At 40.4% G+C, this 23,207-nt stretch overlaps 1 protein-coding gene across 1 annotated transcript in view; it reads right to left on the bottom strand.

Moving 5' to 3' along the window:
* Positions 1-22,450, bottom strand: part of TXNRD3 (thioredoxin reductase 3) — a 75,415-nt gene extending 52,965 nt beyond the window's left edge. The window contains exons 1-3 of the mRNA XM_046674053.1: positions 22,032-22,450; positions 2,472-2,532; positions 1,369-1,478 (exon numbers count right to left, since the gene is read on the bottom strand). Of these exons, the coding sequence (XP_046530009.1) occupies positions 1,369-1,478; positions 2,472-2,532; positions 22,032-22,190 (330 nt within the window). The 5' untranslated portion in view covers positions 22,191-22,450. The remainder of the gene's footprint in view (positions 1-1,368; positions 1,479-2,471; positions 2,533-22,031) is intronic.
* Between the last annotated feature and the right edge of the window lie 757 nt (positions 22,451-23,207).

Consider the following 23,207-nt stretch of genomic DNA (forward strand, 5'->3'; position numbering starts at 1 on the left):
TGTGATCAGAAGTAGCTTAGATGAGGCTAGAGGTTCAATACGTGATTTAAGGGGCCAGCCTGGTGGCACAGTGGTTAAGTTTGCACGCTCTGCTTCAGCCACCCTGGGTTCACAGGTTCACACCCCGGGTGCAGACCTACACACTGCTCATTGAACCATGCTGTGGCAGTGTCCCACATACAAAATAGAGGAAAATTGGCACAGGTGTTACCTCAGGGACAATCTTTCTCAAGCAAAGAAAAAAAGAAATGCGATTTAACAATAGTTCTCTTTATGCAAAGTTGGTTGCTCAATCCCATTATGGTGGCTTTAGAGACACCAGGCTGGAACCAGCTCATCCTGGGAAGCAGAGTGGAAGCACTACGTAACTATGGGGCTGAGCAAATGTCACGTGGGCCACCAAAGAATGGGTACTCGTGGAGGCTTTCCGCACATTCTAAAAATGACTCCTTTGGCCTCCTTACTTTGAGGTGCCCTTAGGGAAATCTTTCTCCTAAACATCTGCCATCCAAAGAAATGCCTTCCAGTCTTGAAATAGAATTGATAATTCTGTATCTCCAGATTCATCCTCTGACATCACTTTCCAGGTTAGGATTGGCAAGAGTAGCACTTCCAAAGATGTTTAGGGGTTATAATTATGTACTCACCACCAGGTGAATAAGGTTATAGCTCCTAGGACTAATAAAGCAGGCTGTTACTAGATAACGATGCTAATCATAGATTAATATACAACAAAATATGGTTTCTCAATAAAAACATAGTTCTTAATTAAAATCTCAAAGTATTTAATCAATCATTGCTTACTACCATTTGTATACATATATAAAAGGTACAAGAGCAGAATTTTAGTAAAAGTAAATAACTAGTTATAAAATAAGGACCTTATTTACTAAATATAAATTTTTATCTGTCACTACTTAACTGAATGATTCCTATTCATTTCTGCATTTTAGGAATCAAAAAATCAAAGCCCATGGGCCTTGGTAAAGCTCCAGGGGTAACATCCTTAAGAGGAATTCTACTTACCCTACACCAGAATGTTAGCGTTGACCTCATTTTACAAAATCTTAAAGAGATTTCTCTCCCCAAGAGGTGGAAGAGACCAGAGAGGTTCCCCGTGGCCCACCTGTTTGTCCTGGCAACCTCATTCAAAACCTTCTCCTTTTTAGCTTCTGAAGTTTGAGTTGGTAGAAAAGCTAATTTCCTTTAAAGTAATCGAGATGATCTGATAACCATCCTATATGCTTTTCGATTTTACAACTTCCAAAAGACAAACGAACAGAATTCTAAACCATTTTCTCCCCTTTTAACTATTTAAAAACAAAATCTGGGCAAGCAGCATTAAAGAACATATAATACTATTATTACCTGGAAAGTCTGCTCACATCCACCCACATGTACTTTATTCACGAAAATATTGGGCACGGTTCTCTGATTAGTGATCTCTGACAGCACTTCTTGAACACTGGCCCCATCATCTAAAGAATAAAATATTAAATATAGAAGAACACTCAAAGGGATCCAAACCTTTTGTGAGTTGAACTAAAGTGTTACAACTCTCAAATTCTCACATGGACACACCCACAGAAGGTCAGTGTCATATAACTTTCTGAAATGGTGACTCAAGAGAGAAAAACACCCAGATTTTCAAAGAATAAAGACCAATCTACTGATTCCTTTTAAAATAAACTCTTCTAAATTAGATTTTGACTTACAATTCAATGACTATACCGAGACAATAAATAAGAATCCTCCTTGAAGAGCAAATATCAAGATAAAATCTGCTTCAACAGTAATAACTCAGAAAATATTTCCTACAATTACATTTGAAAAATCTTTATGACCCTAGTCCACAATTTATCCCCGATCTCTAAAAATAAAATCAGGCAATGACTACTTAAGACTACCCTATTTGGTATATTCTTTAGAAAAGTCTCAAAGGTGCGAGAACATTTCACTTATTAAAGCAACTTGGCTAAAAGGAGTTGGTGAAGCCCCACGAAGGCAGAGATCACATTCTTCATGCGTATGTCAAGTGCTCAATTAATATTAGATGGTGGATGCATGGATGATAAAAACTCAAAAGTATAAAGCTAAAAAACTAATGTGGTTCGCCTCATGGGTAATACAATCAGGAAATAGGAGAGGATTCTCTTCATTTATTACAGCTTAGTCTATTTTGCTAGAAAGTTGGAAGATACATCTGAAATGCCTGAAGTACTCCAAGGTCACCAGCTTATACATCTTCCTCCCACTCCCTCCCTTCAAATACAAGAAATATGTAAATAAAAGAATCTACACCAAATCCTTTGTCATGTAGAGGTTCATTTTCTGCATAGGTGAATGTAAACGAAAACAGCTCATCTAACCCAAGAGACAAAAGTGAGCTGAACTGAACAAAGCAAATGGACAGAAGTCAATCATGCTGACACTTAGTACAAACAACAGTGTGTACTAACCATTGTACTTACCAACTTGATCAAGTTCCAAGATATGGCATTCAACTCCCAAGGAAGAAAAGAGTTCTTTAACCTGGAACAAAAATTTACCTAAGTTTTACTCTCACAAAGATTCAACAGAGTTATGAAATCTGAGCATGGTAATAAGGGAGGTCCAAAACAAATATTCTTCAGAAATATGAGCTCTGGCCTATGTTTTTTTTCTCCCTTTCTCTAAGTATCTTCCCAGGATAATCTCAGCCCATCTCTTCCCTTCTTTTACAACCTGTATCCTTAACTTCCAAATCTACAGCTTTTGCCCAAATCTCTTTTCTGAACTCAAGACAGGCAATATATATTTCTCCACCTGAGTGTCCACAGGCATCTCACATCACATCCACCCATATGTACTTTAATTTGACCTAAATTTTGCCCAAATGACCAAATTTTGCCTAAACATGCCCAAAATGAAATTCATCTTTTCCCACATATCTTTTCCTCTTTCTGTGTTTCCTTTCAACAGTCAATACATCATTAAACAAATATTTATCCATTAAACACCCACTATGGGTCATCCATTGTTCTACATACTAAAGATACAATGAACAAGACAATCCCTGCCCTCTACTAGGGAAACAAACAAGTAAACTGACAGTTTCACTCTGCCACCATTCACCAGTTGCCCGAACAGAACACGAAACCCTAGGACCTTGCTACTCAAATAGGACATGGAGGACCTGCAGCATGGGCATCTCCTAGGAGGCTGTCAGACATGCAGAATCAGGCCCTGGATGAGAATCTGCATTTTGACAAGTCTGCAAAGCACTGATCATGAGTCATTCTAATGTTCTCTCTTGTAACATCCTCCTACCCCACACTAACTCCCCATCCATCTGATTAATTACTAAGTCTTAACAACTCTCTGTGTTGAACTAGTTCATCTTTCTAGTTCCTCACAGTTGCTATCTTAATTTAAGCCACCAGCAACTATTACTGGAATTTCTGTTACATCCTAAGAGTTCTCTCTACATCCAGTTTCGTCCCCTCCAGTTCTCTAAATTACAGCCAAAATGGTTTTTCAAAGCCAACTTTTCATGATTACTTAAACCCTTCAATGCCCTCAACCCTCAAGATAAAGCCCAGAGGTTCCAATGCCAGGATGGAGGCATGAGGAGCTTCACAGACCTGCTCCATGGCAAACACCTACAGTTGGTGAAAATTATTAAAAAGCAACCATTTAAAGGCTCTGGAAGTTGTCCTGAGGGCACAAAGCAAATTAAGAAATGTAATTATTCAAGAAAATCTACTAGACGTCACCAAGAACAGGGAGAGTCTGAGGCACTGAAGCCATAACCTGCCCTCTCCCTCCCCTGCCCTAGGTCAGCTTGATGGAAGCTCTACCTCATGTGAGAGTGGCTAAGAAAAGGACGCTTCCTCGCGCCTGAAATCCCGGGATCATAGGGGCAGGCCCCCATCATTTCTCAATTCCCCCACAGCTCTGAGTGGCAAAGGCTAAGTTCCTCGTGAATGTAGCAACACAGAGGCTCCCTTCCTCCACCCAGCCCCAACTAATAAGCAAAAATATTAGGGTCCTGATTATCCTCACCCCAACCCACCTGAGCTTCCAGGCTGGGAGAGGCACGCCGCGAAGACCAGAGGCTACTGCCCCCACCCAGAGCCCTGCTCATAAAGCAGGGCTGTCAATCCAAGAGAATCGGGGCACTGTCCCCACCCCTAGCTCTGAAGCAAGGTCTCAGAGATTTTTCTCAGAGGAAGAGGTAAACCATTAGATCAGAAAGCTCCAAAGCTCTACTCAAAGGAACTGACTTTATTGAAAGACTGGGAAGAAATCTAAGTCTAAAGACATTCTTGAAAACAACAGAGATTTTGGTGGTAAGCAATTAAGAGGAGGCTGGTAGCTCCATTAAAGTGACAAGCTAAACTGTAAGCCAGCTAGTTTACCAGAGAGAAGCAAGGAAGGAGATACCTAAGGATAGCCCTTCTAGGGTCAGGACAAACCTCAAATTTGCCTTAAAAGATACTCTTGCAAAGAGGCCCAGATTTAATTGGATCAGAGTATGGAACAGCTTACATCCCAGCGCATTGACAAAAACTACAGAGCAACCAGCCTGCAATTAGTGGTGCCTAAGATCTGGGTGTGATACCAACAGTGAGACAATATAATACAGACAGTCACTGAGAGCCCTGCTAACATCCCTGTCATCCCAGGGTTACTGTGCATATACCCAAGGCTGCACCCTCTGAGGAGTGATATCAGAGGCTCCATCTTAAGGGGGAAATAAACTTCCCTCAAGGAATCTGGCCAACTCACTATAAAGAAATATACAGGCAAAGAAAAACAAGCCACAAAGAAGGAGGGGATCAGTATCTGGAATTCCTACAATATATTACCTAAAATGCCCAGGTTTCAACAAAAAATTACAAGACATACAAAGAAACAGGAAAGTGGATCCAGACACAGGAAAAAAAGCAGGCAAGAGATCCTGCCTCTGAGAGGGCCCATATGTCATGCTAAATAATAAAGTAGTCATTGTAAATACATTCAAAGTATTAAAGAAAACTATGCTTTAGGAGATAAAGGAAAGGAGATGACAATGTCTCATCCAGTAGAAAATATCAATAAACAGATAAAAATTATAAAAAGGAACCAAATAGAAATCATAGAGTTGAAAAGTACAATAACCAAAGTGAAAAGTCCAGTAAAGCATCTTAACAGATTTGAACTGACAGAATTACCAAACTTGAGACTAGACCAATAGAGATTACATAATCTCAAGCCACAAAGAGAAAAGAATGAAGAAAAATGGACTGAAGGAAAATGGACAGAGCTGCAGAGAAATATGGGACACCACTAAGCATATCAACATATGCATGGTGTATACACCAGAAAAAGAGGCAGCGAATAGAAGAAATAATTGAAGAAATATCCAAAATATGTCCCAAATTTGATGAAAACCAGTAATATCTAAGAAGCTAAATGATCTCAAAGTAAGACGACTTAATCGGAGCTCTGGAAACTGATCAAAAATCTACAACAACGAAGTGAACACTCAATCAGGAAAATGCCACACTCGAAATGGCAGCATTTTTACCCTCCTTTGCCCCACCCACTCCCTCATGCTGCATGGCCCAATAAGAGGGGAGCAGCAGCCCGGGCCCCACTTCTATTCCACACAATGAAGAGAGCAGATAGGATGGAATTTCCAACATTCTATTAACCTGTCTCAGGGCTGCCTGAGGAACTGGTCTCTGTAATATCTAACTCAGAGCTCAAATGGCCAAAGTAGCCAGAATTTAAGGCTAGAGGAAGCCATGAGAAGCAGGGGGTGTGGCTCACGAAAACCAAAGTGGGCTACAAATCTATAGACACCTACCTAGGGGCGAGAGATTATAGGCAGAGGAATACATTGTAACAGCCAAGGGCCCAAGAAGCAGCAGGGGAGAGACTCTTAAGGAATTTAAGATGCTTTAAAGCAGCCACATATATAGGAGAACTGGGCCCAGGGGTGAAAAGCACACATACAGGCCCAAGGAAGATGAATGCCCAGAAAAGGCCTGAGAAGACCTTAAGCCTTCATGCTTCACTGATTAGTGAAAGTCTTCCCCAGGACGGAGCCAGTCTGCAAAGACTGGGAGAGGAGGCTGTTTTTTATAATGTCAAGTGTTCAAGAAAAGATCATATGCAGACAAAAAAGTAAGAAATCATGGCCCATTCAAAGGAAAAAATAAATCTCCAAAACAAGGCTGAACAAACATAGACTTCATACCTGATAAAAATAAATGAAAAGCGATAGGATACATTGGAATATATGAGAAAGCCATTTGGTTTAAAACTAATTTGGCCTGACCTTATTTTTCCAGAAAGGCCTGACATGGCCTGTTGAGCACACATTCTACATCCGCTTTAAATATTTACTATGTCCCAAAGACAAGAACGAGGTCCTTAAAGATAGGGATAGCTTCTCCCACATCAGCATTTCCTTAAGGATAAGCATCTTTTCCTGGAAACAAAGGATTAATTACTGACAGGCTGTGCTCACCTTGTGACCACCACTGACCTGCTGTGCTAGCAAAGCAATCTCGTGACTGTTGTAAAAGGGACATTCCTGTCATATGCGATATATGCTCTTTGTTCCAAGACGGTATATAACCAAATGAGAATATCAACAAAGATAGAAATAACCTAACACAAACTCCAAATGTGAAAAATACAATCAATGAATTGAAAAATTCACTAGAGGAGTTCAACAGCAGGCTTAAACAGACAGAAGAATCAGTGAACTTGAAGACAGGCCATTTGAAATAATTAAGCCTAAGGAGAAAAAGAAAGAAGAAAAATGAACATAGAGTAAGAGACTTGATGGACACCATTAAGGTGGAAAAATATACACGTTATGGGAGTCTCAGAAGAAGAAAGGGGCAGAGAGCTTATTTGAAGAAATGATGTTCAAAAACTTCCTGAATATGAGGAACAATGTGGATATACGAATATGAGATGCTCAAAAAACTCCAAGGATAAACCCCGAGACTCACACCAAGACACATTACAATCAAACTGTCAAAACCAAAGACAAAGAGAGAATCTTGAAAGCAGCAAGAGAAAAGCAACTTGTCACATACAAGTGATCTTCAATAAGATTATCAGTGGAGGGGCCAGCCCCATGGCCGAGTGGTTGAGTTCACATGCTCCGCTGCAGGCAGCCCAGTATTTCGTCAGTTCGAACACTGGGTGCGGACATGGCACCGATCATCCGGCCACGCTGTGGCGGCATCCCACATGCCACAACTAGAGGGACCCACAACTAAGAACGTACAGCTATGTACTGGGGGCTTTGGGGAGAAAAAGGAAAAAAATAAAATCTTTAAAAAAAAAAAATCAGTGGATTTTTCAGTAGAAACCTAACCAGCCAGAGGCAGTGGGATATGTTTAACATGCTGAAAGAAAAAACTACCAACCAAGAATTCTATAGCTGGCAAAAAAACTGTCCTTCAAAAATGAGGGAGGGTAAAATTGGGGTGACTTCAGCATCATTGTGGACTGAATTTGCCTGGGACTCTCTCCCCTCCAACATACAACAAGAAGGAGCAACTATATTCCAAGAGAAAACACCCTAAAAGCACAAAAATCCTCAGAGAGTCATGGCAGCCCCACAACGGAGGGTGGAGAGGCTGGGGCCTCCCTTAGAGGAGCTAGAACAGGGTAAGACAGCACTTCATCCCTCTTCTAAAGACTGCGGTCGCTGCCATTGGAGGCACCATGAGGAAATGAGCGGGGGAGGGGTCGCACATCCGTGGGATCACCCAGGACTCCCTAGGGCTCTTGCAGCCTAGAGGGAAGCCCTCTAAAGGGGCAAAAGCGTTCACATGGGGTGACCTCATCAAGCCAAGACCCCAAGTGACCAGATAGCGAGAGCTGGTGGGGAACCGGGGACTGCACACAGGAGAAAGTGCCCCTCCCCCGACCCACGTGGCACCATCTTGGCTGAAGGCAGAGGGCTCAGAATACGTGGTTCTCGACCTCCACCCAGTGGTGATAGGTGGTAACTGCAACCGAATAATATCACAAGGGGAAAGTCCCGTCCTTTCAACATCAGGCACTTCATCAAAACTCCAGACCAGAAAGAAATCGACAAGCACCCAGAACTCAGTTCTGAGGACGCTGAAATATGTAAACTAAACGACAATGAATTCAAAATAGCTATCATCAAAAGACTCAATGAGGTAAAAGAGAATATAGACAAACAACGAGAATCAACGAGTTCAGGAGCTACTTTACAAAAGAGATTGAAACTGTACAGAAAAATCAAGAAGAAACATTAGAGATGAAAGACACAATGGAAGAGATAAAACAAAATACAGATTCCCTGAATGCTCGTGTAGACACCTTAGAGCAGCAAATCAGCATAATCGAAGATAAGACATGTTGAAGTGCTCCAGACAGAGGACAAGAGAGAACTAAGACTAAAAAGAAATGAAGAAAGTCTCTGAGAAATATCCGACTCAATTAGGAAAAGCAACATAAGAATTATAGGTATTCAAGAAGGTGAAGAGAAGGAGAATGGAGCAGAAAGCATATTCAAAGAAATAATAGCAGAAAACTTCCCAAGTCTAGGGAATGAGAGGGAAATATGTGTGGAGGAAGCTTCCAGATCTCCTAGATTTGTCAATGTAAAAAGACCTACTGCAAGGCATATAGTAGTAAAACTGGCAAAAATGAAGGACAAAGAAAGAATACTCAAGACAGCAAGGCAGAAGAAAATAACCTACAAAGGAGCCCCTATCAGACTTTCAGCAGATTTCAGCAGAAAGCTTACAAGCTGGGAGAGAATGGAATGATGTATTCAAAACTTTAAAAGAGAAAAATCTTCAGCCAAGAATACTCTATCCAGCAAAAATATCCTTCAGATATGAGGGAGAAATTAAATCTTTCCCAGACAAACAAAAGCTAAGGGACTTCGTAGCCACGAGAACCCCTTACAAGAAATCCTCCAGGTGGCCCTCATACATGAAAAAAGGAAAAAAGGGAGAAAGGGGCCACAAAACACAGAGTAAGGAGACAGACAGAATCAGAATAGGATAGCAAATATTCAACTATAGCATTAGGCTAAAAGCTAGGAAAACACCAAAAACAAAGACAATCTTGTCACTTTAATCACAAACTCACAACAGAAGTTGGAATAAGATATGAGAATAATAACAGGAGGGGAGGAGGAAAGGGACTGAATCAGTTTAGACTAAGGAAATAAGAGGCCATCAGAAAATGGACTATCTTATACATGAGATTCTGAATACAAGCTTCAGGGTAGCCACTAAACTAAAAAGCAGAACAGAGACACAAAAAACAAATAAGGAAAAAACAAAGAAACACATCACAAAAAACTACACAATTAATGGGTAGACCAAAACACACAGGACGAGAAACAAAGAAAATGCAAGAAAACTGGAAAACAAATGATACAATGACAGCATTAAGCCCTCATACATCAATAATCACCCTCAATGTAAACGGACTGAACTCTCCAGTAAAAAGACACAGAGTGGCAAGATGGATTAAAGAAAAAGATCCAACAATTTGTTGCCTCCAGGAAACACATCTCAGCTCCAAGGACAAACACAGGCTCAGAGTCAAGGGGTGGAAGACGATACTCCAAGCTAACAGCAAACAAAAGAAAGCAGGTTTTGCAATATTTATGTCAGACAAAGTAGACTTCAAGATAAGGCAGGTTAAGACAGACAAAGAGGAGCAATATATAATGATCCAAGGGATACTCCATCAAGAAGAAATAACGCTTATAAATATCTATGCACCCAACACAGAAGCACAAAAGTTCATAAAGCAACTATTAACATACTTAAAAGAAGATATTAAAAATAACACAGTAATAGTAGGGGACCTCAACACCCCACTCACATCATTGGATAGATCATCCAGACAGAAAATCAACAAGGAAACAGTGGAGCTAAAGGAAAAGCTAAAACAACTGGACTTAATAGACATATATAGATAGAACACTCCATCCAAAACCAGCAGAATACACATTCTTCTCAAGCGTTCATGGAACATTCTCAAGCATAGACCGTATGTTGGGAAACGAGGCAAGCCTCTATAAATTTAAAAAATTGAAATAATAACAAGCATCTTCTCTGATCACAATGCTACAAAGCTACAAATTAATTATAAGAAAAAAGCTGAGAAAGGGACAAAGATGTGGAGACTAAACAATATGCAATTGAACAAGCAATGGATCACTGAAGAAATTAAAGGAGAAACCAAAAAATATCTGGAGACAAATGAAAATGATAACATGCCTTACCAACTCATATGGGATGCAGCAAAAGCTGTATTAAGAGGGAAATTCATTGCAATACAGGCACGCCTTAACAAACAAGAAAAAACCCAAGTAAGCAATCTCAAATTACACCTAACTGAATTAGAAAAAGAACAAACAAAACCCAAAGTCAGCAGAAGGAGAGAAATAATAAAAATCAGAGCAGAAATAAATGATATTGAAACAAAGAAGGCAGCAGAAAGGATCAATGAAACAAAGAGCTGGTTCTTTGAGAAGATAAATAAAATTGACAAACCCCTAGCCAGACTTACAAAGAAAAAAAGAGAGAAAGCTCAAATAAACAAAATCAGAAATGAAAGAGGAGAAATAACAGACTACACAGACCACACAGAAATACAACGGATTGTAAGAGAATACTACGAAAAGCTATATGCCAACAAAACAGATAACCTAGAGGAAACAGACAAATTCTTAGATTCTTACAACCTCCCAAAGCTGAGTCACGAAGAAACTGACAATCTGAATAGGCCAATCACAAGGAAAGAGATTGAAACAGCAATCAAAAGCATCCCAAAGAATAAAACCCCAGGACCAGATGGCTTTCCTGGGGAATTCCACCAAACTTTCAGAAAAGATTTAATACCTAAATTTTTCAAGCTATTCCAAAAAATTAGGGAGGATGGAACACTTCCTAACACATTCTACGAGGCCAACATCATGCTGATACCAAAGCCTGACGAGGACAGCACGAAAAAGGAGAACTACAGGCCAATGTCACTGATGAACATACATGCAAAAATTCTCAACAAAGTTTTGGCAACCCGAATACAGCAATACATCAAAAGGATCATACATCATGATCAAGTGGGATTCATACCAGGGAGACAGGGATGGTTCAACATCTGCAAATCAATCAATGTGATCCACCACATCAACAAACTGAGGAATAAAAACCACATGGTCATCTCAATAGATGCAGAGAAAGCATTTGACAAGATCCAACAGCCATTTATGATAAAAAACTCTTAACAAAATGGTGATAGAAGGAAATTACCTCAACATAATAAAGGCCATATATGACAAACCCATAGCCAACATCATACTAAATCAGCAAAAACTGAGCACCATCCCTCTGAGAATAGGAACAAGACAAGGATGCCCACTATCACCACTCTGATTCAACATAGTACTGGAGGTTTTGGCCAGAGCAATTAGGCAAGAGAAAGGAATAAAAGGAATCCAAATAGGGAGTGAAGAAGTGAAACTCTTGCTGTTTGCAGATGACATGATCTTATATATAGAAAACCCCAAGAAATCCATTTGAAAACTAATAGAAATAATTAACAACTACAGTAAAATTGCAGGGTACAGAGTCAACTTACAAAAATCAGTTGCTTTTCTATAGTCCAACAACCAACTTACAGAAAGAGAACTCAAGAATATGATTCTATTTGCAATCGCAACTAAAAAAATTAAGTACCTAGGAATAAATCTAACCAAGGAGGTGAAGGACTTATACAAAGAAAACTATAAGACATTACTGAGAGAAATTGATAATGACTTAAAGAGATGGAAAGAGATTCCTTGTTCATGGATTGGAAGAATAAACATAGTTAAAATGTCCATACTACCTAAAGCAATCTACAGGTTCAACGCAATCCCTATCAGAATCCCAATGACATTCTTCACGGCAATAGAGTAAAGAATACTAAAATTCATATGGGGCAACCAAAGACCCCGAATTGCTAAGGCAATCCTGAGAAAAAAGAACAAAGCTGGAGGCATCACAATCCATGACTTCAAAATGTACTACAAAGCCATAGTGATCAAAACAGCATGGTACTGGTACAAAAACAGGCACACAGATCAATGGAACAGAACTGAAAGCCCCAGAAATAAAACCACACATCTATGGATGGCTAATCTTCAACAAAGGTGCCAAGAACATAAATTGGAGAAAAAGTCTCTTCAATAACTGGTGCTGGGAAAACTGGACAGCCACATGCAAAAGAATGAAGGTAGACGACTATCTCAAACCATACACAAAAATAAACTCAAAGCGGATCAAAGACTTGAAGATACGTCCTGAAACTAAAACTTCTGGAAGATAATATTGGTAGTATACTCTTTGACATCGAACTAAAAAGGATCTTTTCAAATACGATGTCCTCTCATACAAGGGAAACAAAAGAAAAAATAAACAAGTGGGAATTCATCAGACTAAAGAGCTTCTGCAACACAAAAGAAACCAGGATCAAAACAAAGAGACAACCCACCAATTGGGAGAAAATATTTGCAAATCATATGTCTGACAAGGGGTTAATCTCCATAATATATAAAGAATTCACACAAATGAACAATAAGAAAGCAAACAACCCAATCAAAAAATGGGCAGAGGAGATGAACATACATTTTTCCAAAGAAGACATACAGATGGCCAATAAAGACATGAAAAGAAGTTCAACATTACTAATCATCAGGGAGATGCAAATCCAAAATACACTAAGATACCACCTTACACCAGTTAAAATGGCTATAATCACTAAGACTAAAAATAACAAATGTTGGAGAGGGCGTGGAGAGAAGCGAACCCTCACACACTGCTGGTGGGAATGCAAACTGGTGCAACCACTATGGAAAACAGTACAGAGACTCCTCAAAAAACTAAAAATAGAACTACCATACAACCCAGATATCCCACTACTGGGTATCTACCCAGATAACTTGAAATAAGCAATCCAAAGTAACATATGCACCACTATGTTCACTGCAGCATTATTCACAATAGCCAAGACATGGAAGCAACCCAAGTGCCCATCGACCCATGATTGGATAAAGAAGATGTGGTACATAAATACAATGGAATACTACTCAGCCAGAAAAAAAGACCAATTCATCCCATTTGCAATAACATGGAAGGACCTAGAGGGAATTATGCTAAGCAAAATAAGCCAGACTGAGAAAGACAAACACCAGATGATTTCACTCATATGTTGAATATAAACAAACACATGGACAAAGAAAACAGTTCAGTGGTTACCAGGGGAAGCGGGGGGTGGGGGTGCACAGCGGGTGAACTTATGTGGTGACAGTCAAGAAATAATGTATAACTGAAATCTCACATTGATGTAAACTATTATGAACCCAATTTAAAAAATGAGGGAGCAACTAAGATTTTCTCAGATAAACAAAAATTGAGGGAATACGTTAATACTATACCTGCCCTGAAAGAAATACTATAGGGAGTCCTTCAGGTTGAAATGAAAGAATGCTAGACAAAAACTCGAAGCCATATGAACATACAAAGTTTTCCAATAAAGGAAAACATATGGACAAACATTCAAACCAGTATTATTGTAATTCTGGTTCATAATTACATTTTTTATTCCCCTCTAGGATTTAAGAGACAAAAATAAAACAACTATAAATCTATGATAACAGGCACACAATATATAAAGATGTAATCTGTGGCATGGACAACAGAAAGGGCCGCAGAACTGTAAAGGAGTAGAGTTTTTTATGCAATGGAACTTAAATTGGTATCAGTTTAAAACAGATTATGTCTTTAGGATGTTATATGTAATCCCCATGGTAACCACAGAAATATCTAGTAAAAACACACAAAGGAAACAAGAAGGGAATCAAAAAGTGTCAATAAAAATATCACCTAAACACGAAGGGAAATAGAGAGGAAATGAGGAACAAAAAACTGTAAGATATACAGAAAACAACAAAATGGCAAAAGTAAGTCCTTCCCTAACAATAATTACTTTAAATGTAAAGGGATTACACTCTCCAAACAAAAGACATAGATTGGGAGAACGGATAAACACAGGATCCAACAGTATACTACCTAGAAGAGAATCACTGTAGAGCAAAGAATAAACACAGGTTGAAAGTGAAAGGATGGAAAACACATTCCATGCAAATAGTAACCAAAAAAGAGCAGGAATGGATACACTCATATAAAACAAAACATACTTTAAGCCAAAACTGTTACAAGAAATTGAAAAGGACATTACATAATGATAAAGGATTCAACTTACCAAAAAGATATAACAATTACAGATATCCAGCAAACCTCAGAGCTTCTAAATATGTGAAGCAAACACTGACCAAACTGAAGAGAGAAACTGACAGAACTATAATTATAGTAGACTAATACCCCACTTTCAAATGAACAGAACAACCAGACAGAATACCAATAAGGAAACAGAGGACTGGAGGAACACTATGGACTAACTGGACCAAACAGACATATTACATAACACTCCACCCAACAGAAGTAGAATACAAATTTTTCTCAAGTACACATGGAACATTCTCTAGGACAGACCATAGGCGAGGTCACAAAATAAGTCTTAATAAAAATATTCAAATCATAAAAGGATCTTTTCTAATCACAGTAGAATGAAACTGGAAATCAATAGCAAAAGAAAAACTAGAAAAATCACCAATATGTGGAAATTAAACACACTCTTAAACAATGGATCAAAGAAGAAGCCATCAGGGAAATCAGAGAATATCTTGACAAATGAAAATAAAAACAACATACCAAAAATTATGGAATGCAATGAGAGTAGTGATAAGAGGAAAATTTATAGCTATAAACGCTTACATTAAAAAAAGAAGTCCTTAAATCAACAACCTAACTTTACACCTTAACCAGAAAAATAACAAACAAAAGGCAAGGCTAGAAAAAAGGAGGAAATGATAAAGAATAAAGCAGGGATAAATAAAATAGAGAACAGAAAAACAATACAGAAAAATCAAAGAAACAAAGAGTTAACTCTTTAAGAAGATCTACAAAACTGGCATGCCTTTAGCTAGAAGGACTAAGGAAAAAACAGAGAAGACTCAAATAACTAACATCAGAAATGAAAGAAGGAACATTATTACTGTTTTAACAGAAACAGGAAGGATTACCAGACAGGACTATGAGCAACTGTACACTAGCAAATCAGATAACCCAGACAAACTGGATCAATTCCTAAAAACACATAACCTACAAAGACCAAACAACATATAAATAGAAAATGTGTTTGGACCTACAACTAGTAAGGAGATTGAATGAGTCATCAAAAACCTCCCAACAAGAAAAGCTCAGGACCAGACAGCTTCACTGATAAATTCTACCAAACATACAAAGAAGAGTGAAAACCAATCCTCCTCAAACTCTTCCAAAAACTTGAAGAGGGAACACTACTAAACTCATTCTATGAGTATACCATTACCCTGCTACCAAAGACACTATAAGAAAACTACAGACCAATATCTGTAAGGAATATTGATGCAAAAGGCCTCAATAAAATACTAACAATATGAACTCAACAGCATATTAAAAGTATTATATGCCATGACCAAATGAGATTTATTCCTAGAATGCAAGGATGGTTCACCATACAAATATATTAATGTAGTACACCACATTAACAGACTGAAGTGAAAAAATCACGTGATCATCTCAATGGATGAAAAAGCATTTAAGAAAATTTAACACCCTTTCAGGATAAAAACACTCAACAAACTAAGAATATAAGGAAGCTACCTCCCACATAATAAAGGCCATACATGAAAAGCTCACAGCTAACATCATACTTGACCGTGAAAGACTGAAAGCATTTCCTCTAAGATCAGGAACAGGACAAAGACGCCCACTTTCACCATTTCTATTCAATATAGTACTGCAAGTCCTAGCTAGAGAAATAAGATGAGAAATAAAAGGAATAAAAGGCATCCAAATTGGAAAAAAAAAGTAAAATTATCTCTGTCACTGACAACATGAGCTTACATGCATAAAGCCCTAAAGATTGTACAAAAAAACTGTTAGAATAAAAAATTTCAGCAAAGTTCTAGGATACAAAATCAACACACAAAAACCACTGCTTTTCTACAACCTAACAATGAATAATCCAAAAGGAAATTAAAAAAAGAATTCCACTTACAATAGCATGAAGAACACTTCGGAAGGAATACACTTAACCAAGGAGGAGGAGACTTGTACACTGAACCCTACAACACATTGCTGAAAGAATGAAAGAAGACACAAATAAATGGAAAGAAATCCCATGTTCATAGATTAGAAGACTTAATATTGTTAAGATATCAATACTACCATCTACGGATTCAGTGCAATCTTTATCAAAATCCCAACAATGACTTTTAGAGAAATAGAAAAATCAATCCTAAAATTCTTATGGAATCTCAAGTGAACCCTGAATAGCCAAAAAAAATCTTGAAAAATAAGAACAAAGTGGGAGGTCTACACGTCCTGATTTCAAAAATTGCCACAAAGCAACAGTAACCAAAACAGTGTGGTACTGGCACAAGATAAACAATAGATCAACAGAAGAGAACAAAGAACCCAGAAATAAAACCTCACACGTAAGGTCAAATGATTTTCGACAATGGTGCCAAGACCACTCCATGGGGAAAATATAGTCTTTTCAACAAACGGTGCTGAGAAAAAGGCATAGGCATATGCAAAAGAATGAAGTTGGACCCTGACTTAATACCATACACAAAAATCAACTCAAAATGGATCAAAGACTTAAACGTAAGGGCTAAAACTCTTAGAAGAAAACACAGGGCAAAAGCTTCATGACACTGGATTTGGCAAGCTTTTGGATAGGACACCAAAGGCAACAAAACATAGACAAATTGGACCTCATGAAAATTAAAAACTTGTGCATCAAAGGACACTAACAACTGAGTAAAAAGGCAACTCCAAGAATCAGAGAGATATTTGTAAATCACATATCTGATATGGGGCTAATATCTAGAAGATATAGGGAACTTGTAAAACTCAACAAACAAGGAATCTAATTAAAAAATTGACAAAGCACTCGAATAGACATTTCTCCAAAGAAGATATTGGACATTAACAAATGGCCAACAAGCATACGAAAAGATACTCAGCATCACTAATTATTAGGGAAATGCAAATCAAACAACAATGAGCCACCACTTCACACCCATTAGGATAACTATTATCAAAACAAAAACAAAACAAAAAACAGAAAATAACAAGCGTTGACAAGAATGTGGAGAAACTGGAACCTTTGTACACTCTTAATGGGAATGCAAAATGGTACAGTCACTATGGAAAACTGAAAACAAAAAACTAAAAATAGAAATACCATGAGCCAGCAATTCCACCTCTGGGTATATACCCAAAAGAATTGAAAGGAGGGACACATATAGGTATTTGTACAACCGTGTTTACAGCAGCAATATTCATAATATCCAAAAGGTGAAAACTACTCAAGTCTTTATCAACAGATGAATGGACAAACAAAATGTGGTCTATAAATACAATGGAGTTCAGCCTTAAAAAGGAAGGAAATTCTGACACATGCTACAACATGGGTGAACCTTGAGGACATTATGCTAAATGAAATAAGCCAGTCACAAGAGGACACAACTGCATGATTCCACTTACATGAGGCAAGCAGAGTAGCCAAACTTACAGAAACAGAAAGTAGAATGGTGGCTTCCAGAGGGGAGGGGGACGGGAAATCAGTGTTTAATGGGGACAGATGTTCAGCTGGGAAAGATGAAAAAAGTTCTGTGGACGGACGGTGGTGATGGATGCACAAAAATGTAAATGCACTTAATGCTGCTGAACTTAAAAGTTAACACAGTACACTTAATGTTACGTATATTTTACTATAGAAAAAAAGCTGACAAATGGAAGTATAAATTTTTAATCCACCAGTGTATGAATTCAAGATTGGGGAAACGCGGCTTAAAATTAATGTGGGGAAGGGGTTTTAAAAAATCAGGACCTTTTCTTCACTACTTAGTTTGGGCCATTATCTTGCTCTGACTACAACAGTACTTCCTGACCAGTCCATCTGCCTCCACGCTTAGCCTAGCCTTCCTACGACTACCAGACTGCAAACCACAGGTCAAACCCTTTCACTCTTCTTCTCAAAAGTCTCAGATGACTTTTCTTTGCCTATATCAAGTCCACACTTACCAGCGAGCATTTTAAGATCTCCTCAATATGACTTTGAAACTAAATTTTGAGCTATTTTCCAATTTACTCTCCTGATGTCCTTTCACATGCTCTACGTTCAGCCACACTATTTTCCTTTCATCACCATCTACCTTTGCTTATAATAATTCCTTAGCTAGATGCTCTTCCTTACCTACAGACATCCAACTTATCCCTCAAAGATGTGAAAATTAATAAAAATAAACCTCGAGCCTGGACCCGTGGCCGAGTGGTTAAGTTCATGCACTCCACTTCGGCGGCCCAGGGTTCGCAGGTTTGGATCCTGGGCGCCGACATGGCACCGCTCATCAGGCCACGCTGAGGCAGTGTTCCACATGGCACAACCAGAGGCACTCACAACTAGAATGTGCAACTATGTACTGGGGGGCATTGGGGAGGAGAAGAAGAAGAAGAAAAAAGAACAGAAGATTGGCAACAGATGTTAGCTCAGGTGCCAATCTTTAAAAAAAAAATCATTTAAAAAAATAAGTAAATAAAAAATACACCTTATTTAAAATGGAGTCAGGAGGCCAGCAGGGGGAGCTCCCATGCACGACCTCAAGGCCAACTACAGGAAAGAGAGTCAATTACAGACCACAATAGAAAGCAACAAGAAAGAATCCTTACTTAGAGGAAGAAATGTACATTGCACACCCAAGAGGAATGACTACCCCAGCAACCCAGTCAGTGACAAACCATCGCCACCCTGAACTCTTGCTTTTCTCCAATGGACTTTCATTCAAAACAACCCCTCCCAACTCCCTCCTTTTTCTCTATAAAATTTAACGTTCCTCTCCCTTGTTTGTTGGATTTGCCTATAGTCCGCAATAGCATGGACATCCCAAATTGCAATTCTTTGGCTATTTCTGAATAAACTCATTTTGCTGGCAAAATAACTGGATTTTTTTTGAAGGTTGACAATGACCAGTTTAAATATAATTTCCTGAAGTTTTTCTGAACTCCAACAGAAGCAACTGTCTTTGTCTCATTCCCACAGTACTTGTTTTTCACAGGCGCTTCTTTTGGTCCATGAGAGCTGGCTCATTACAGCTCAATTAGATCATGAGTTCCTGAGAGGCAAGACCACAGTTTATTCATTTTTGTGTCCCCACAACATAAGCACGCAATAATGCTTATTGAATGACATTAGCAGCCCAATCAAGGAACAAAGTTCTCTACTTGACTGTGCGCAGGTAAGGACATACGTGGAATATGGTGTCTAACTTTGGGTGATACATTTAAGAGGTTCATGGTCAAACTACTGCACAATCAAGTTAGTGAAGGGTCACACGTAAACATAAATGATATGAACACATAAAAAACCAGGCTTCTTGGCCAGGAAAGAAAGATGCTCAGGGAAAATACTAAAATATGTGTCATCCAGGTAGAAGCAGGGTTCTTAATTCTGTGCACTGGAGCAACACTCATCTCCAAAATTGAGTAAATGTTTCAGGGAAACATATTTTTGGCTCAATTTTTTTTAAAAAGTCTAACAATCAGAGCTGTCCAATTATGTAATGGGACTGAAAGTAGTGGCTACATTATTGGAAATGTTGACAAACACAGGATGGAGAACCATTTGTCCTAAGATTTTCTGCACGGGCCAAGGTTTGACTAGAAGGATCTAAGACCATTTATTCATTCAACTCACATTACATGCCTGACACTATCGTAGGCACTAGTGATATCAGTGGTGGACAGGCACAGCTCTGATCTCTTGACCTTTTTATAAGCTCCAAAGGACAACATCAGAAAAAACAGAGACGTAAGACAGTGCCTGCAAACAGACCAACACATATGTGAGAACCTGATGGATGATCATGGGCATTCAGATCAGCATGGAAAGGTTTTGAATAATTGAAGCAAGGACAACTGATAAGTCACGAAGAAAAAAACCAAACCAGATCCCGACTCAGATCACCAGCATCAGGGCCAGGTGCAATAAGGCAGGTGAGTGAAAAGCACACTCTAAAATGTTCAGGAGCTAGAACAGGAGAGCATCTTTATGACCTCAGAGTAGAAACAGATCCTTAAATAAGACACAAAAAGCACAAACCACAGAAGGAAAACAGTGACAGATTCAACTACATTAAACTTGAAACTTCAGTTAACCAAAAGACTCCATAAAGAGCATGAAAAGTCAAATCTGGGAGATTTTCCAATACCAAAGGACTAGTATCCAAAATATATTAGAAATACCTACAAATCAGCACAAAAAAGTAAAACAAACTAATAGAATAATAAGCAAAAGACCAAGACGTTTCCTAGAAGAGGAAACTCAAGTGACCCATAAACACATGAAAAGATGTTCAAATTTCATCAGGAAAATGCAAAATTAAGGTCACAAGAAATACCATTTCATAACTGCCAGAATGGTAATAATTAAATATATCAACTGTTGGCAAGGATGCAAAGCAAGAGGAAGTGTTATACACGGCCAGTGGGAGGGTAATTGGTATAACCACTTGGAAAAACATTCTGGCTTCACCCAGTTAAGGCAGAAGTCGTGCATCCGCTATGGTCCAGCAATTCAGCTTTAAGACATCTACTCTAAAGGAAGGCTTGCATAGTGCACTGGGAGAAATGTGCAAGAATAGGCAGAGCCTTGTTGTTTTTAAGAGCAAAACACCAGAAACAGTACACCAACAAACCGTAGTATGATTCATCCTAGGATTACACTGATGAAAATTAAGAAAGCACAAATGCAGATACTAACATGCGTGAATCTCTAAAACACAACTGTTGAGAAAAAATTGCAGAAGAATACATATGCATGACTCTACTTACATAAAGTACCAAAACAGGCCAAAAGGAACAAAATATTGCTTAAAGATATTTATGTATTTGGCAAAACTGTAAAGAAAAGCAAGGAATTTGGGGTGGTGGTTAACCCTGCGGGCAGGGAGGAGTATGGAATCAAGGAGAGACATCCAAAGAGGCAGCCACAGTACTAGTGTTCTTTTATTATTCTTTAAAATGGATATGCATAATATACATGTTTTATGAAACAATATATAAGGCAAAGCAAACTTTAAAAATAAATTTTAAAACATAGGCTATAATTTCATGAACGTAACCCAACAGTTTATGCTTTTGCATATTCCATGTATTCAATCTTCTAATAATGTGAAGTATAGTTCAAAATATTGAAAGTCCCCATCATACAGATGGACTTATCTTCCAAAGGTTCATTTCTAAGTGGGTTATTTTTAACTCAGAACAAATCTGCACACAAAAATAATGCTGGATTTGCAGTAGCCCCCAAAAGTGAAGGCAGCGCGCAATAGAGGTGAAGCGACCCATCGCCTCGCACCGTCGCCACACCCTCCTCCAGGCCGCGCGGTCGGAATCCAGCTCCGCCCCGCCCCCAGCTGCTGCTTCTCTCACCACTCCCAACCCGGGGAAAACTTCAGAAACCTCTTCTCTCCCCTGATCAACAAGCCAACATCGGGCTCACAGGCAGGAGGGAGAGGACTAGCAGCTAAGCCCGCAGGTTCGGCCCCTCGACTTCGGGGCAGTCGGGGCCCCCGGTGGGGCTGCTCCGGGCGGGCCGGCCGCGTGGCCCCCTCTCCCGCGGTGCCCAAGGGGCCGAGCAAGGGAATCCGGGCCCGGCTTCGTGTCACCACCCCCGGGAACGCGTCCGAGTCCCGCCCGCCGCGCGCTCGCTCAGCCTCCGGGGTTCGCGTCCGAGGGCGGACCGGTGGCGCAAGCCCGGGCCTGGGGGCGCGGGAGGGAGGCCCAGCCGAGCCCCGGGAGCCCCGCCGCCGGCGCCCCGCCGCCTACCCGCGTGCTGTGCGGGCAGTAGCTCTTGCTGAAGATCATGACGCGGTTGCCCTCGATGAGGCCCAGGAGGCGGCGCCGCAGCTCCTCGCGCGTCTCGGAGGACGAGCGGCCGGTCCCGGGGGACGACAGGCGGGCCCGGCGCCCCGGCGGCGACGACATGGGCACTCCGCGGACGCTGCCCAGGCGGCGGTTGGGGACGGCGCCCACCTTCGCCGGCCCGGGCGACGTCTGCGCCCGCGGCGGGGACGATGGGGGCGGCGGCTGCGCCAGGGCCTCGGCGTCGCCCCGCGGCCGGGCCGGGGCTGCTCAGCGATGGAGAGGCGGGCGGCGGCGCCCGGACTGAGGTCGGCAAAGGAACGGCGGAGGCGCCCCACACCGCGCGTCCCACGCACCGCCTCCAGCCCGCCGAACTGCCGCCCCGCCCCCGGCGCCGCCCCGCCCCCGGCGCCGCCCCGCCCCCGGCGCCGCCCCGCCCCCGGCGCCGCCCGGCGCATGCGAAATAAGCTGCTCCCCAGCCAGGGCGCGTTACCTGCCCTTGGGAAAGGGGTGGTGGCCAAGGTGCATGCCCCGGTTATCCCAGCTTTGTGTGCCCATCCCGGGCCTGCCCAGTCTCCCTGATGCCGCCCAGCAGGGCCCCCTGTGGAGGTCTTTCCACGCTTTATAATCTCCACCAGCCCCTCAAGCCACCTTAAAAAGATACATATTCTTTAATGAGGGTAGATGTCCCAATCTTATGCAAAGTGTGACTAAATAAAGCCATCTTTAGGAAAGATGACTCTCTTTTTAAAGTTTATATCCCAAAAACTAAGTAAAAGTACTACGCTTCTGTTGTGTATTAGTTTCATAGGATTTCAAATCTATTTATGCCAAGTGAAATTGTTTTAATACACTTATGACAAAGAACAAAGAAGTTGTTGTTTGATTTAAGAATGAAGCTGTGCCTGGATGTCATCGTCTTATCTGTTGTCATTGATAAGAATTCAGTAGCCCAGCCACTGAGGGCCCCGCTGGAGGCTCACTGATAAGAACATGTAGAGAAGCAACTATGGCACGGGACATTTAGACAATAAATACCCAGAGTTTGTGAGGAATATCTGAGAGTTTCGGTCTGGGCAAGGCGACTCTGCTTACCCAAATAAGCTCTCCGAAGACCTTTGGGGCATTAGCTCCTGCAGG

Source organism: Equus quagga, chromosome 1, assembly GCF_021613505.1.
Source record: "Equus quagga isolate Etosha38 chromosome 1, UCLA_HA_Equagga_1.0, whole genome shotgun sequence".
NCBI lineage: Eukaryota > Metazoa > Chordata > Mammalia > Perissodactyla > Equidae > Equus > Equus quagga.